Below are 19,000 nucleotides of genomic sequence, written 5' to 3'. Positions count from 1 at the left end.
ATCTAAGTAACTAAAAGATCCAGTGAATTTGTGCTTTTGCTTTATTTTAATTGTAATAAATATTACAGAATTAATTCTTCAGGAAATCTTACCTGATAATTTATGTGATAAGTGAATAGTTTTTAAATTATGTATGGAGTAATTTAAATTTTTATAGTCGTGATGATGTTTTTGAAATCTTGAAAAATGGTTGTTGTGTTTTGTTCTTTACATGTTGCATAATATGTGTTTGTGACTGATGAAAATAAGTATTCAGTTTCGCACAAAGCATATTTCTTTATTACTAGTTGGAAATTAATAAAAACGTACTCAAAAACTGAATAAAAATGAAAATTTCAGTGTTGCTGACAGAATGTGACGGTTGATGTCATTTTTTGTGAAGTCTATACTTTGAATATAATGTGACATTTTTTTTGACTAAAGTTTACTGATTTTTAACGTGTAAGTTTACATTGTTTACTTTTCGTCAGTTCTTATTGCTACTGTAAAGGTAAGTCTTTTTCAATTTTATATATATGAAGATGAAATTATGTAATATTGAAACTTCTTTCAATGTCGCAGTTTGGATTTTTATACATTTTAGTAAATATTCGCTTGTTTAACATTTACATTCTTGGTTCTTTACTGCAGTTTTTTATTATTATTATATCATTTAGTTCTTAAAAATATGAAATTGAATCATCTTATGGATTTAACTAATCGGATACGATACATATATATTTATTGTTTACATTTTATACAATGCTCTGTTTGTACACTTATAAAGCATTAGTGCATTTTAAACCTATAAAATATGAATTGTAATATTCACAGTATATATTTATAATAATCTATTTGAAAATGCACAAAATTATTATTAATCCTGAAATAAAATCTGGCGCAAAATTCTTGCTCACCTTACCAGAAAACTTGACAAAAATCCTGTTACAAGAAATATGGGCTTAAGTCTGTGGAATGATAACGGCAATAGTAATATTTTTTATCGACAACATTATATATTTTACAAACGTTATGTATTTTCATTAACTTTACATTTAATATAGCTGCAATAGATTAATTCAATATTAAGTTTCTAACAATTTATTTATATTTAATGCATATTGGCTAACCTATAAATATCAGCATGTTGTTAGAAACCGGTATTTTTTCACTTCTCGAAATTGTTTGTTTAAAATTTCAATAACATTCAGTATAACCCTAGATATAATATAAACAGGGTTTAACAAGTAATTTTAAACATGAGTATTAGGTGTAAATAGTTTTTGAACGAAGATAAAATCTGTATTAAGTTTCGACGCAAATTAGTCTATTTAGTTAGTTATAATATTTATATATATATATATATATATATATATATATATAATTATCTAAATTTAGCCAATTTCGATACCTAATGTTACCTAAAACGAGAGATTTTGTAGATGCACCCGGTTATGTAAGTCGGTCTTTATAAATATAAAGGTACACGCGCCATTCTTATAAAATTGTTTTTCCTAACAAGTATTTAAATAATCATTAAATCAAGTATTTTTACATATGGGTATATAATATGGATTAAATATCTCTCATCATAGCTATAAAATTTTAATAATGAATTCATTTTCAAATTTTTAATACAACAGTAGGCCAACAAACAACGCTAAAAATTCACAACATTTAAATATTTTAACAATGAAAAGATTATTAGAAATACTCTAATGAAACTTTAACAATATTATGGTGTAAATGCACACAGACATCACACACAAATGCTTATAAATATGTCGAATAGTAAAAGATTGCTTAAGTCATACTATAAAAAAAACTATATTTAGAACATTTATCGATTTTTAATTGAAAATGCGTAAAGGTTTCTTGAAACGTACTTTGTGTATCAAGATTTGTGATTTTTAATAGTTATATAACATGGGTAACATACAAAAATTACCGTTTTACAAGCAGAAATGTAATGCAATTTCTTGATGTTTGATAAAGTAACTATACCGCTTTAAAATATAATTTTAAATTATATTTAACAGGACTCTTAATTGTTTTTATTTATATATTACAATATATCAAGCTCTTTGCACAAATATATACAGAAATTTTTAGAAAATGCTATCCAAGGTTTTTCTTTATTGTTTCTTCAAGAAATATGTAATCAGTAAATTCCTAAGCAACCTTAAACTATATATTATAATACGTGAATATGAAATAGAAGTATAAGTGTAATAAGTTATATACAATGTAGAATTTGAATCTATCAATTTCTTATTCATTTAATTAATTTAAATTAGTTTTTAATATTTTAGACAAAAATACGCTGTATTACTAACATTTTTGTAATACAAAATAAAAATAAATATTCAAATATATTACCACAAGACCCCGCTTGATATTGCCTTTATAGATATTTTTTAATGAATATTGCACAGATTGTTCTTGCAAAAATAATCCAAAAAATTTATATTATCAAAGACTTTGGATGATTTGGTATTAGTTTTAATATGTTGCATAAAATATTCATAGATAGCATCACATTATTTTTTCACCAATTTATCCTAATTTGTTCCTGCATTCATGGCAAATAATACTTGTTAATAAACAAATAAAACCAAATATTTTCAAACTAATATTACAAATTTTAATTTGAAAATATTATGAATATTCACGACAGAATATTTAATCTGTTAATTTTATATTATATTGTCTAACATTTATTTCCAATGCTTTAACAACAATCTTTTTTGACGACATTTTGCTTTTATTTAAGTAATTTTTTTATTGTTCAAGCGGGATCTTGTTATATATTTGTTACAGCTAAAATTAGATCTAACATAAATTCTATTTAACATATTGTCTGCAAAAAGCACATATTAATGATTTAAAAAATATTTGTAAATGGCAGTTGCAAAATTTTCTTAGCAGCTGTAAACCAGCACTTTGTCAGAATTGAATACATAGATGTTAACGATATACATGAAATATCTGATTGCCAAATTAATTAAACAAATATTTAATAAGTTCTAGTAAATACTAATATGTATACAGCGCTTTATTTCTGGAAAAAATGCATGTTATCACATCCATAATTATTCGTATAGATTGATTTATCATGACGAATTTTATTAGCGTTCTTTCAACTTATGCGAATGGTCTAAACTTTATTTTCAATTTATTTTTGATATGTTACGAAGTGAACAATTTTAGGCTTTAAACTGAAGTAGGTGAATTAATTAATATTAATAGGCCAATTTTTTACTTTTTAGTTGGATATGATTTTTCCAATCAGTCACTATTTGATATTGATATTTTTCATTGAACACATAGTAATTATTTTGCGCAAATAGTTTTATTTTGTCAATTTGAATCTTGCTTGTGTTGCCAAATTAAAAACCAAATAGTGTTAGGGGACTATGAGCAAATAGCTCGAAAAATTTTGGAATTTTAGAATAATAATTTTGATACTGGTGCTGAAATTGTACATAAGATATCATTAACACTTTCTAATACTGTTTTAACTGTTCTTGCATCCACATTTTCAATATGGATTTACTATTATAGCGTTAATAAAGATAATTTGGGTTTGAAAATTACCAAACTATTGTAAAAGGTAGTCCAAATTCGTTCATAACTCTTTTAACATTATTGTACAATATCTGAAAATACTTAATCATAGGTCTCACTTTCCTGTTGAACCAATTTGAATCTTCTGGGACTCTTTACTGCCACTGATCCATGCCCATCTGATAGTAACCTTCCTCTCGTTGATAAATATCTTCTTATGTATCTCGCCACCTTAGAAACAATATCGAATGATTTAATATTTTGCAATAAATATTTATTTATTGTAACTCTTAAGTACCAAAATTTTCAAAACATTTTATTTTTGCCTTCATCCAAAAGTTTGCAGGCCAAACAGCTCTATACAAAAATTGCAAACGCAATTACAAAATTGTTCGAAAAAGTTGTGCAAAAAGTAAAATTAGGAAATTTTGTTATTTTGGCACCAAGAAATTAATTAACTTTTTATACATTTATAAGCTATACAAAAACTTTAATTTATTTATATGTGAAGTAGGTACATAAAGTGTCTTACCAAAGTTTGTGGACGATTCTGCCATTCAATTAGGACTTCTTTTGGAGCCAAAACCTATTCAATAAATAACGTTTTTTTATTTTTGAATAAAACAATTAAACTTTATATGAATATAGTGATGATATAGTAATAATAATATACATATTTTGATAAAATATGTATCTAAAAATATAATTTTGACCACTAGCACACTTCATAAAGTCATAAAGACTACTGCTTAGAAAGCACGACTTATGGTTGCTTGGGTTGTTCTTTCAATATTTTTAGCTAAGTTTAAAAAAAAATCTATACATGAACAAAGGTACTTGTTTTACAAATGTTTGCAAACTAATTAATTTGGAGAAATAATTAGTTATCAGATTAACCATGAGTAAAATATATAAACCTGGTCACTTTTCAGCCGATCTAATATTGTGACACAAACTACTGCAGCTTTTATTCCAGCGTGGTGAGTCAGAGCAGCAAAAACTGTGCTTTCCATTTCCAAATTAACAATACCCGCTTGTTGTAGCTAAAACAACATAAAATAACATTATTAATTAATCTATTAATGGGAAAACCAAGAATAAATAGAACAAACTTTCTTATTTTGCAACTTATTTAGCAACTTTCACTTATAAAACTTTACTCAAAGAATGTTCACTTTTACTTCTGATTTTTTTTAAATTTCAATTTAAGGATTTTGTGAATTAAAATTATTATGGTTGGTATTACCTGTTGGAAATATTCTTGTTTATCATTTTCGGAAAAATCACAAAATGCGCCATCCATTCTTCCTTGACCTAAAATATAATCACAATTATTAATTTCTATAGACAGAATTTCATTATAAGTAAATGTGCTTTTAGAAAATCGATAAATGTAACAGTCTTAAGTTGAAAGTCAATAGATTTCCTTTATTTCATTTAAAAATGACATAGTTTATTTTTATAGTCATTGTATTATAGAATTGTATATATAGAATTATAGGCTCTTCGATTGATGGTACAACCTTAAGGTAATCATACAGTACAGATGCAATGACTCAAAATTGGAATTTTTCATGGTAATCATACAGTACAAATGCAAAATAATGCATTTTAATATTACTGTATGCAAAATAAATGAATTTATTTAATTTGCATAGAGTAATATTAAAATGCATTATTTTGTGTTATTCCATCTGTACTGTATGATTACCATAAAAAAATCCAATTTTTAAAATATATAAATTTTAATATATTACTTATAATATTTGTTTTTTTTTGCTTCATATTTATATAATAACGATACCTTCATAGAAATCATTGGTACACATTGTTTTGCCGGTAACAGTATCATATGGATCTTCAGGATCGGCCAAAGCTTTTAGTTCTCGTACTACCTTCTTGTCTAATTTTGTAGGTCTTTGGACAATTTTACCTAAAACTGCCTATATAAAATATATAAATATTTTTATTGATCTTTCTAGACAGGCGAATAGTGCAAATTAAAGAAAATTATTAACTTCCCCAAGGAGAAGATAGAGCTTTTGTCAGGAACTTCAATTATAAGAAGAATGTTATACTGAATTTATGAAAATCTATATCATAAGCATTTTAATGCTATTAACTAGAGAAACTATTTTCTTTCTCAAAATCTCTTCTTTAACATTGAAACATATGATTTTAGAATAAGTTATCGCTTTCAAGCCAATTATTGCTAGATTTAAATAACCTATATAATGAAATACAACAAATAATTTATAATTAAGAATATTTATTATATTATTACCGTTTCATATGTGCTCCTCATCAATCCATCAACTGCTTCTTCAGAAATGACAACAGTGCCTCCATCGATTCCAATACCACCACAAGTTCCTATAAAAATCATTATTTAGAAACATAATAAATAGGAACCAACAGTGGCGTCGAAACCGTGTGGGCTGTGTGGGCTTGAGCCCACCCATAAAATTTGATAGGGCCTAATATGTCTAACTAAAAAAAAACGATCCCACTGGCTGTCTACCAAAAATAAACGAGCCCACCCATCAAAAATTTGCTTCCAACGCCACTGGGAACCAATAAAAACAATCGCTAACGTAGGCAAAATTAAAATCTTTTTTCTTACCAATGCGGAAGAAAACGGGATCTTTAACTCGTGCGTGGTACATTAGTTTTATGAGTTCGTGCAAAAGTATTCCTACTGATGGTACACCCATGCCATGCTGGAAAATTTATATTTTAAATTAATTATTGCAGTCTTTTTTATTTATAATGGTGCCATATGATTCTTATATTACTCTTTTAGTTTTATCGAATATATATTGTTAAAAGTAAGTTTTTCAAATAAATACTTACACTGACGGCTAACACAGGTCCGACTTTGTACATGGAGTAACGGTAGGAGAACTCACTAATATCTTGTAGTTGAGTACCAGTTGGTAGTTTGTGACCAATCTGCTCCATGATGAAGTGCGCGAAAGTTTCCATACGTTTTGGTGTTCCTCCCATGCATACAAACTATAATTAAAAAAAATTCAATTATTAAAAAAATATTTTGAATAAATTTATTTTTAGTAAGCCTAATACTTAGACTTTCAAAAAATGTGATATGCTAAATTATTGATCTGTAAAATAAATAATATATGCAACGGTTATGGTAGTATTAATGACATGCTGATCTTGGGTCGAGTCCTGGTACTTTGTGGAAAAATAATATACTTGAATTGCAATATTGAAATTGATTTGTAATATTGAAAACATGTGAAGATACTAGACTACTAGCAAGTTGACCATACTTTTTTAAATCAAAGCCGGGATGGCGGTGTATGCAATAAAACTTAGGGAGAAGTCCCGTAACGCTGGACGGCACCAAGCACCGGACACTATTTAACACATTTTGTGTAAGCGAGTATAAATCCTTTCATTTCAAAATATAAGTGAAAGGGGCATGGGGGGCACACAGTTACAGGATCACGCGCCAAGTCTAGCCTGTGACGCGCACGGCCACGGCGAGAGCAACCCTTTCCTGTTTTAGGCGCAAAATCACGGCGTCGCCTAAATATCAATGGAAGTAATTCTAGCATATTTTATGCATTTACATTTGAGTGGTATGCGAAGATAAAAGTTGTACTTAATAGTTATCCGTAAAATGGTAGAATATTATTAGATCTTTAACCAATTTTAGTAGGTGCCAACAAATGAACGAAAATGTCTGTTCCTTAGCATCGGACACTAAGTCGTCCCTTAGTGCCAGACAGTAAACATATTGATATTTCTTGTGAGAATTTACGTAATTTATTCCAATTATTCTGTATGAGTGCTAGCGGTCACTACATAACCTATTTCTTCGTATTTCCTAGTCAAAGAATGAACATCTTATGATGAATGCTCCAGCTGAGAGCATCGGTGTGGACCAGCCAAAAGGATGGATAAATAGTGATTTTTTTTGCAATATCTAAGAATATTCGCCAAAGACACATGTGCAAACATTCCAAAGTGTGGAGATGGCTACATATGTGATCAATGCAGGTTATTTAGAAATGTCCGGTACTAGGTGCCACTGTTAAAAATCATATTTTTTGATACCAAAGTTTGATTGATATTATTAATTATTTCTTAGCAAAGAGAACAGAATTACTGATTTTTTAAAAAATTTATTATTCGATAATATATATTTTTTGCTTTTAAACTTTTTTATAAAATTTTGTTCAATTTTTTTTGTCATAATAAGCTTGAAAGAAAAAGGACTTATGCCAGGCAGCAGTCAAAAAGTATTTATAACTTTTGTTAATTTTTATCGAAATTATTAATGAAAGAGGCTATTTTATCCTGCCTTCGGAATTTCGTATTCAGAAATTTTCTCATTCATAACGTATTGTTTCAACAAGCATTCTTTTTGCACATAACATTTTCAGATATTTGATGAGTACTTGTGATTTTATTAACAAGTAAAAGCAAAGATTCAATTTACATCTATACTTTTTCGGACAATCCGTGACAATCCGGGATAAAAGATCTAAATTCGGGACAAACAATGCTTTTAAAAAGCCCGGGACACAAGGTGAAAATCCGGGATGATCTCGGCCAAACCGGCACGTATGGTCCCTATGTATTACGGAATTGAAATTAGATAAATAATCAATATACTTTATTTTTTTATTTTTTTTAAAAAATAGCTATCAAAATACAATGTAATCTTACAAGCTATAGTTACACGAAAGAGAGTAAAGAAAGAAAATGGTTAGACTAGACGAATAAATAATAATTTAGAGTTTACTCCATTGAGAGAACTCTAGTGTATATCTGAAAATAATGTTCTGTCGCAAATGAATTTTATGAAAGTGTAAGATGTACTTGAAAATTTGAAACTAGTAGTGAAGAACTTTAAAGATCAAACTAATTTGATCAAATACTAAAATTGAATTGAATTCTATATATTTGTATCGCCCAATAATTAGTAATTATCTGTTATTATAATATTCCGATTATTTCATTTCCAATTATTTGTTTCATATACTACTGTATCAATAACGTGTCTTCAGAACATGTCATTATTAAATCAAAGCATTTAATTAACTCATATTTGATTATGCTTATGGAATGTCAACACATATAATATTATATAATGCGTGTATAAATATTTACCTTGATATCACCAAACATTTCTACCAAATCGTGTGATTCACTGCCTAAAGCCAAATGATACAAAATATCTTGATCCATTAGTTCGATGTGTGGGTTCCTAAGTCTTACAGTACCTTCATAATACCTGAGAAAACAATTAGCAGATATATTATAACATATCGGTAATAATCATAAAAGACTTTCTAATAATTTTTGATGAACGGTTTTCTATTACATAATAAAAGAATTAGATTTTGTTGCAAGCAAGCTATTAAGATTGATCTAAGTTCAGTATTTTTCTAAATATAGGTAAATCTAACGATTTGTTGATATATGAAAATATATTGTAATTACTAAATTTAATCCTGTATCCGTAATATAAATATAAATATAAATATTATTAAACATTTTTATAATTTAGTTATAGAAAATATAAACTAACATTTTCATTACATTCATGCATAAAAATGAGATAAATAGCCCCTTGAATAATATTTTTTCATATAATTCCTTTGCTAAATTAATTGAGTGTATTCATGGATTTTATTCATATATTGCAAAAAATTGATGGTTTCCAAGAAACACGTTTTACCAGGCAAAATAATTACACTTTGTAATATATTTTTTCGATAACTATATTTTTGTAGAAATCAATTTATTTATTTATTTTTGTTACATCAATTTATTTAGGACAACTTAGGGAACTTGTTTCTGAATAGTATTATATGATGTAGAACTATTTTATTATTTTTTTTAATAATAATGTTTAAATTAGTCATGAAGATTTAAACTTCTTAATATACAATATATTTTTATTAATTTTCTCAAGAATTATGCAAATTTTTATCGATTCTACGTCATACATTAATATTGAAATAAATTTTGTGAAACAAGTTTAATGTTCATTAATTTTATGTTTTATAAAAATAAATCTCTAAACAATATCAGTTCATAAACATTTTATTACAATATTTATTATTAATATACTACAATAAAAAATCTGTAAGTGTATTTAAATAAAACTTTTTACACTAATTCTTCTAAAATGTAGATACAAAACCAACGTATGATTTTAATATAAAATTAATAAATATTATATTCAAGGTTGCTCTGTCAAAATATCAAGATCGATATATACTTACTCGTCCCTTTCTTCATCTGACAGAGAAAGCTCTTGAGGTTTATTTGCTCGAGACATTTTAAACAATTTATTTAACTTTTAAATCAACAAAGTCACTAAAACTTTACACAACAAATTCTTATTCGACTATTATCAATAAATTTATTTTGAGTCACTCTATATTATGTACAAATAACGTTAGGCTTATGTATTATTTGTCACTAGTTAATGCTTAAGTACACACTGGAACTTGTTGGTTTAATATCGTTTAACTTTATTATTTTATTAAATATTTCGAATCAAGATGAGCTACACATGATTTTTCTATGATGTCTACGCCTTTGATGTGCATTCCTACATATGGTATCGATTTAAAGAGCGCACGCGCCCACGGACTAGAAAGCTCGTTTTCAAGCGCAAGGGGTGACAGTGGAAAACGCGGGAAAATTGATGGTCGGGGCGAATATTATTAATTGATTTCCGAAACTTTACTAATAACTTATATGAGTATCATGATAAAAACTGGTAATAAACTTAAATTTCAAATTTGTTATGGTTTCGCGTTTCATTTCAAATTTTATTTCACTTTATCATCTTTATTCAAAAAAATGTTATAATTTTATCAATTAATATAATAATTTGATCAAGAGTCTATTTTAAAAATGTGAAATTATCTTATTTTTTGCGTTTTAGTCACATATGTAAATTTTGTTCAATTTACTTTATTTAATAAAATAAATTTAGAATTTGTATTTGTTATAATGTTTTTTAAGTATATAATTTAAATTATTCTGCGATGATACCTTACATGAGCCTTAACCACACGTACTAGCTTATTTTGATATGTATAAATTCAGCTGAAGTTATTTCTTCTTTCAATTTTAGGAACAAAATTTATCGAAATAATTTATACAATGGCTCTATATTAAACAGATGATAAGAAAACTGCAAATTTCAGATAATACTATACTTTAAAATGTTTTCTATTTGTTTCTTAATAATAAAGACTTTGATATGAAAACTTCAATATCATTTAAATGAAATTGAATTGAATGATTAAAAAAAACTAGTAAACAAAATAAACTAATCTTGATTCAATTTATTCTTCATGTATATAATGTATAATATTAAGGTGACCATATTTTTTAAGTCAAAACCGGGACGGCAATTTTTAGTGAGTTAATGCGGCATGGGGACGGGGAGTAGAACTTGAATTTAATTTTAAAATAATAAAGACACTATTTACGTAACTATAAAATTCTGTTCAATTTTCTTCATAATTAACTAGAAAAATTAGCACTTGTGCCAGGTAGTCAAAAGTTAGTTTTCTTAATTTTGAAAATTTAGAATTTAAATGTGAGAGATTGTTTTATTTCGCCATTGGCAATTTGTATTCAGCAATTTTCTCATTTATAACGTATTGTTTCATATAAGCATACTCATTGATATATCATTTTCAAAAATTTGAGGGGTAGTTATAATTTTATTATCTGCAAAGATTCAATTTAAACCTAAAAACCTATACTTTTCGAAAATCCAGGACAATTCGGGATAAAATATCTAAATCCTAGATAATTATTGCTATTAGAAAAATCCGGAACACAAGATGTAAATCCCGGACTGCCCGGCCTTAATAACATTGATTTATTTTTTATTTTTAAAATATAATTATTTATATAATTTTTTAATCTAATAATATAATTCAGTGATATATTACACAAAAGTACTTAAATATATAACACAATTCGATTCTAATTATTAGTCTTAAGCTCTCAATTATTTTTAACTTCCCATAGGGTATTAACTTCCCGTAGGGTAAGTTATTGTAATGGGCCGAAAATCGAAATTGCAAATTTTTACATTTCTCGACGTTTTGAAGGTTTCTGAACGTTTTGGCATCATTCAGAAAAAATGGATATGTGTGTGTGTGTATGTATGTATGGATACAAATTTCCAGTCACGTTGTCGGGCGCACGGATCAACCGATTTGAATGGTTCAAAAAACATTCGATTCCTATTGATAGGGAGATGTGCTGATTAGTTTTTGGCAAAGGCAGGTCCAACAATTACGGAGACAAAAAGCAAAGAGTGCAGAAAATAGAAATCGAGTTTTTGAGAGAACTGAGTATCCGATTTGAATGATTTAAAAAACAATCAATTAGTAATAATTGGGAGAAATAGTTATCAGTTTTTGGCAAAGATAGGCCAAGGCATTTCGAAGATACAGAGCTAAATGTTAAAATATGGCAATTTTTAACAAAACTAAGCGTCCGATTTAAATGATTCAAAGAACTTCCTGCTTGTTTTAACCAAATAATTAATTTTGGAAAAAAAATTGTTCCAAAATAATTTTTTATCAAAAGTTTTTTTTTTCTAAAAAAATTTTTTTGCATATCGAAAATAAATCAGATTTTGTTTTTAATTCTGACTAAATTTCTAATATACTTTAAACAAATAATTTCAGCTTTGCAATTCAGTTTATATAATTCTTATAAATATTAGACAATGTTACAATATTTATAATAATCTATTTAAAAACATTCAGTATTCCTCGAACATTTCGTTATGCTACGGGAAGTTCCAGCAATTTGCCTTAAGGCACGATGCCATACACCCCACTAGTTATGTTCACGGTTTGAAAAACTATAAACTTCAAATTTTCAGAAGTTTCGAATATTTTCTAAGTTTCAAAAATATGAAAATATTGAAAGTGATGAAAAATTTTGTATATCCAGATTATTTTGAATTAATTGGAAAAATTATTAATTATTTTACATATTTTCAAAATGCTTTTTTGTTGATTATAATTGCGCTTTCCGTTAAAAATTATGGAAAAGTTTTTCATTTTACAATATATATTTTTTTGCTTTTTTGTATATTATTTATCTACATCTGAATGAAGTTATTATATATAATTTGACAGTTTATGCGTTGGAAAATAAGACATTAGTGAAAATTGCAATAATCGATTTTAGATTGGTTTGTATTATTTAGTTTAAAAATCTACAATTCATTGTTCTCAAATATTACGCAATTTTGCAAAAATGCTGCTACCTATATTCTACATTAAACGCATTGGTGGAATTATACCATTCCTAGTAGTAATGCATAATATTGTTTATAAGAAATATTTTTGAAACTTAATTTTGTGATAGGACGTTGTAATGGTTGTGATAATGTAAATTTTATTTTCATATTCTATTATCGGTTTTGTATATATAAACCGTTAAAAGTTTTTTGTAAGTATAAATTATGATTATCTTAAATGTTTTTCTGACATATTCTAATAAATTCTTGTTTATTAATGAAATTAATAACTTTATAGAGATGTAGATAAATAATGTACAAGTTAAACATTATTTTCAGTGCGCTATTTGTTTGAGTGCAGTAATAATAACTCTATAAAGTCTAAGTTTATTTTCCTCAGCGGATTAATAATGCTTCTTATATTTCTTCTTTCAAACATTCTAATCTTGTCAATGGAAATATTTGATTCGGTATGTAATTATGGTATAATATAAAATTTATCGTAGTATATGATACTAATATTTCCTACGATTTTATGGGATGGTATAAAGAAAGCTATAATCATCCAATCTGCAACTGTGTTTGACTATAATAAAGATTACGTGAGTGGATTCAAATTAGAAATCAAGAGATTGGATAAGATTTCTACTGTTCTTAATAGCCAAATTAATATTACTAGACAATTTGATAATTTTCAGGTGAGTGTTTGAAAACTTCAAGCACACCAAAACCCATCCAAAACCTTACAATTAGATAAATTAAAAATTCATGAAATTATTTTTATATGTATATGCACCTATATCTATACCTATATATATATATACATATATATATATATATATATATATATATATATTGCTTTAGCTAAATAATTATTTAAATTGTTCAAATTCCTTGAATGGTTCTGCTGCGTATTTGTAAAAGTAATGACAGAAAATTTACAGTTTCGGATTGTTTTCGAGTGTAACTGTAAACATATTTACGTATATGTGTGTAAAATAAATTTATAGATTTTCTTGTAATACATGATATTAATTAAAATAATTAAAAAGGAACTTGAAAACAGTTTATGCTGTAAAATAGCGTTACAAATAGGAAATTTTTGTAATTGTTTTGAGCCGAACGCGAAACTCTCGCTTTCAACTAGAAATATTCACAGGAAAAACAATTTTTATATATATAATATTATATTATATATATATATTATTTTAGTAATATGTTTCAAACATTTTATATTCTAGTGATACAAGGGCTATACTCCAATCGAAAACATTTTGCAGCAAAATGCATTGTACACTAGTATTCTGAAAAAAATGCTGAAAAACGTTTTCGACTAAATCCGGCTTACGACTTTAATACATTTGCACTACAATCCTGTATTATATCATCAAATTTTTTTTTGCTGTGTCAGGAAAACGCTATAGCAAAAAACATATGTCTTTTTGGCACAGCTATTAATTGAATTATTGTTTTATTTCAGTTTCGATTAGTTGCTTTTATATTTAGTGGATACAAATTTGTTCCTGCTTTATTGAATCATACAGTCGACATGTGTCATATTTCAAAAATCCTGCAACGCAGTTTATTATTAAAAATATTTACCCTCGTTTAATCAAGAGTGGGCATATGCCCGAATCCTGCCCCGTTAAAAATGTGAGTAAATTAGTAATAATTTTCTAATTAATAATTATCTAATAATTATTATAAAGTATGGAGAGTGCATATATATAATAACTTTTAGGTTTTAAAATGATAACTAGTCTTAGCTTTTATAAAAAAAACTATTTGAGTATAATTTTTCCAAGTCGGAAATTTTAGTATACAATGTAGAATTTGAATTATGAAAATACAGAAGTCATTTGTGATAATTTTACCAAATCAATCAGTAATCTAAGATGGAGTGTACCTAAATATACTTTAATTTAGATGATTGTCTCGATCTGCTTATTCAAATTTAATCCTAATCCTAATCCTGTCATAATTTAAATCATATAAATGCAATTTGTATTATTATTGATGCTCACCGTAAGTTAATATAAGTCGATCAAATCTTACCTCTTTTTCATGAATCTGTTATAAATCATTCTATTCATAAATCGTTTAAAAATATCTATTTTTTAGCAAAACTGCCTAAAATGACAAACAGTAATAATATTTATTCCTTAGGATTCATATTATCTGCAAAACTTTGTTGCACCTCGAAGCAGTTTTCTTCCAGATGGAAGATTTAAATTAGATGTCTCTTTCACTTCTCGAAATATAAATATAGCTCATTTCTGTATGGTCTTCTTACAAGAAAAACATTCTAAAAAATAACTTGACAAAAAATTATATATCAATATCATATCTGGAAATAATTTTACAAACTCAATAATAAAAATGTGAAATATTTATTTAATTTTATTTATATATACTTCAAAATTTTTACTCGTTTCCAACGCAGTTTTTTATTTATATTCGCAATGAATCATAATTTTAGGAAGTCTCAGTAATTTCTAATTCTTAATTAATTAATATTTATTTAATAATTTTATTTTTTTATTTGTAATTTATAATTGTAATATAAATTACATTGATTAATTATAATATTGATATTCATTCAATAATAAAAATGGGAAAACCAAAAAAAACGGTTTACTGAAATACTACTGAAAAAATTTTTGCTATGGCTTTTTGTTACTGTTTTTAATACTGTGCTATATGTGCCGTTCAAGTTTTTCATCCTTAAAAAAAATGGTTATTAAATCAATAAAAAATCAAATATTTCAATTGATGTTAATCAATAATAAGCTTATAAATTCATTTTGTAACATGGACAAAAATCTTATGTTTCAAAATTGCAAAATTTATCCAGAAAATGTAAAGTTCCATTACGGTTCAAATTAAAATCTAGTTATTTTTTTTGCTAAAAATTTAAATGTTTGTCGGATTAATATTAAAATTATGTAAAGTAAAATCGATTATTCAAATACTTTATGAAGTAAGCATATAAAGTATAGGCATATGATTCCTGAATTATTCTGGTTCTGGTATGTTCTGGTAATGATTTACTGTATGTGGAAAGTTTACAAAACAATACGAAATTATTTCTAAATTACCCAACTATGTTTAATGCAATCACCTTTAGAATAAGTGAATTTATGAATACATTTTTTGTAAATAATTCTCTATAATTTTGATGAAATATTAATAGTTTCGAGTTCCATTGTCATTTGAAATCTGATAACGTTGACCTCTAATATTAAAATCATTCTTTTTTATTTTTTAAAATCGCCACACAATTTTCGGAGCTCCAAATTAATCTTTTTCATGAAATAGAGTTCTGAAATAAATTTACTAGAAGTATGTTTAACAAATTCATTTTTGTTTGTTACTTTTTCATTGCATTTATTATTGTATTGCACATTCCAAACTTGGTAAGTAAAGTACAATTGAAGTTATGGTTATATTATTTGGCATGAATATTACATTTATATTATTATTGTAAGACTGGATTGACGGTTCAGTCAATAGTGATGGATCATCTAGATGAGGATTATTTTAATGCAAAAATAGAAGTTAAAAGGATCTCTCGAACGGTTGCCGTTATTAATTGCGATTTTACAGTTCTAAAAGAAATATCAAACTTACAGGTAAAATTTTGAAATGGGTAAAATTAATGAACTAAATCCACCACAGTTTTGTTAAGATTCTATTTAAAAAATAATCATATTATGTAATGATCTCATGCAATGCTGATTACAGTCTACCAATTTAGAATGTAAATTGCTTACTTAAATACATAGTTAAATATATTTTAAATAATTAAATAGCAAAATATTTCTAGTACAGCGCTTTGACACAATTCTGTTTTATACTTAACAGATAGTTTTGATTTTCAAAAACTCTGCACACTTATACTTGCAATTTTATTATTCCCACTTTTATCAAAGAAGGAATTTTTAAGTATTTGGACATATGTTTAATTATAAATTTACTTAAATTTCTACTTAAATTTAATTAACTGGATACTTAAATTTATTTAATTTTTTTTTGCTAAATATTTTTTTTTATTTTAGTACCGTATGGAACTTTATACATTCAAAGGAAATAAGTTCATACCTTCTATATTGAACCAAACATTTGAGTTTTGCGATTATTTTGATAAACCAATGTCACAGATGCTATTACATATTATTTATCCAATTTTACAAAAAGGTGGTAAAATGCCAGAGAAGTGTCCGGTTCGTCCGGTTAGTATTCTCAAATGTAATTTAATTTTAACTAAAAGGATTAAAAAGTCATATTAAAATTTAAATATTCATAATGACTATAAATCTATCAATCTATAAATATCAACTATAATTACATTATATTTTACTACTGAAATAGAAAACTGTATGCAATATCTTTGCAACTTTGTAATTTTTATGCTACCGCGATTTGTGAATATTTAGTTTATTTGCTAATTAATAATTGTGTCTCACAATCATAAAAGTTAGATTACTTGTACTATTTCTTTGTTAAAGATAAACTTATTAAAACAAATTTCCTATTATTGCAAGCAATGTTCAATTTTATATAACTTAAATTTTTTGCCCGTTTTATTTATGTTTATTGAGAAATCAAACTTCATTTCTTATAAGTGTATAATATAAACTTTAGGCATACCGTCAATATACGGATTTTGTTATTGTTTAATCAATCAAATATATTTAGAAGTAAAAAATTATATGTTAATACATACTCGGTTAATACTATATATTGAATTCACTTGATGATACGCAATTATACTTACAATTAGTAATGATAATTACTTCTGAATTAATTTCTTTCAAACGGTGTTGTAAAGTAATGATAATAAGTATATATAATGCAATATGAATAATAAGAAATCCTTCTTTAATCATATAGAAGTATGAAAATTCTAATATTTATTATAATATGCTTTCAGGATAGCTACTATTTACACAATGTCACACTTCCTGATAACAAATTTTTTCCAAGTGGGCGCTACCGAGTAGATTTCACCCTGTACGTTTCTAATAAACGTATTGCTCGCTTTAATACAATTGTTAGTCAGAACCATAACATTGGATAAAAAATGTAATTCAGATGTAATAACATTTGAATATATAGAATATTAATTATTTTGTGATTGATTTATAATGAATTACACATGCTTGAGGCGTGCGGGTATAAATATGTAGAATAAAAATTTAAAATTAAATAAATATTTTTTGAAAAAAAAAGGAGTCTAAAAAAAATTAAAATTATAAATAACAGTTATTATATATACATATATATATATATATATATATATATATATATATATATATATATTCATATTCATAATTCTGTACAAAATTGAAATAATAAAAAGCATTTGATATATATTACGAACGAATAAAAGAGTTTGGTTTCAGGAATAGACATAAAGGTCCAATTTGAATTTGAGCAATTATCACAACAAATAACACTTGTTAAACATACAACTATTTGACTATGTTCAGTAACACTCCAAGCTAATTCATCACTGTAGAAATATGTTTTTTTGTCGTTTTATTAAATTTTTTCACCTGATCTTTTTTGCCCCATAGGCGAGGTAAAATAGAATGGCCAGGTGGCAAACAAGTCCAATGTCTTATTTTTCTTTTAAAGGGATTTTACTGAATAATAGCTACAATGTAGAATATACATTTCATAGCTACATTTTATACAGATTTCATCAGAAATATTCATTTATAGGGTTGGAATAACTATTTTATATTTATTTATAGGGTTGAAATGACTAACATCGAAATAGTCCTTCAAGCCCCGCTCTACCATATTTTAAAATTATATAAACTCAGTTTTATATATTATAGTTTCTTTTTGCTAACGAATGTTGTAACAAACGAATGCTCTAATGATTTAAAAATGAAAGATGACAATTAAAGTATAAATAGCAAAAATTAATTTAATAACTATAATAATAAGTAAAAATACTTTTCCTTTCCTTCTTGAGAGTCTTTTTTTAATTAACGGTTTTTCTTTATATAATTCTTTCTAGTTTATTAATTTTTTATGCCATTTTGTTTATGTTTGCTTCACGTAAGCATTTGCTTAAGTATTTTTTTCATTTTATGATTTAAAGTTTCTTTTACTGAAACTTCATAAAACTTACGATAAATATTAAAATGCAAAATTCTTGGGCTAACAATATCT

At 25.9% G+C, this 19,000-nt stretch overlaps 2 protein-coding genes across 2 annotated transcripts; one reads left to right on the top strand and one right to left on the bottom strand.

Annotated features, from left to right (window-relative positions):
* The first annotated feature begins 388 nt into the window (after window positions 1-388).
* On the top strand, window positions 389-17,894 carry LOC113385847. Its single transcript, XM_026623676.1, has 4 exons — window positions 389-490; window positions 14,295-14,467; window positions 16,873-17,046; window positions 17,748-17,894. The coding sequence occupies exons 2-4, from the start codon at window positions 14,441-14,443 to the stop codon at window positions 17,892-17,894; spliced, it is 348 nt and encodes a 115-aa protein (XP_026479461.1). The 5' UTR covers window positions 389-490; window positions 14,295-14,440.
* LOC113385848 (uridine phosphorylase 1-like) lies at window positions 3,649-9,865 on the bottom strand. The gene is made up of 10 exons (XM_026623677.1): window positions 9,810-9,865; window positions 8,689-8,812; window positions 6,400-6,561; window positions 6,170-6,266; window positions 5,831-5,919; window positions 5,351-5,489; window positions 4,793-4,860; window positions 4,464-4,589; window positions 4,079-4,132; window positions 3,649-3,777 (listed from the first exon to the last, which is right to left on the bottom strand). The coding sequence occupies exons 1-10, from the start codon at window positions 9,863-9,865 to the stop codon at window positions 3,649-3,651; spliced, it is 1,044 nt and encodes a 347-aa protein (XP_026479462.1).
* Window positions 17,895-19,000: the final 1,106 nt, after the last annotated feature.

Source organism: Ctenocephalides felis, unplaced genomic scaffold (assembly GCF_003426905.1).
Source record: "Ctenocephalides felis isolate EL2017-DRISC unplaced genomic scaffold, ASM342690v1 CF-g0.4_SCAFFOLD_03571, whole genome shotgun sequence".
NCBI lineage: Eukaryota > Metazoa > Arthropoda > Insecta > Siphonaptera > Pulicidae > Ctenocephalides > Ctenocephalides felis.
Note: the sequence above shows the minus strand (reverse complement) of the source record. Positions and strands in the feature narration are given on the sequence as shown.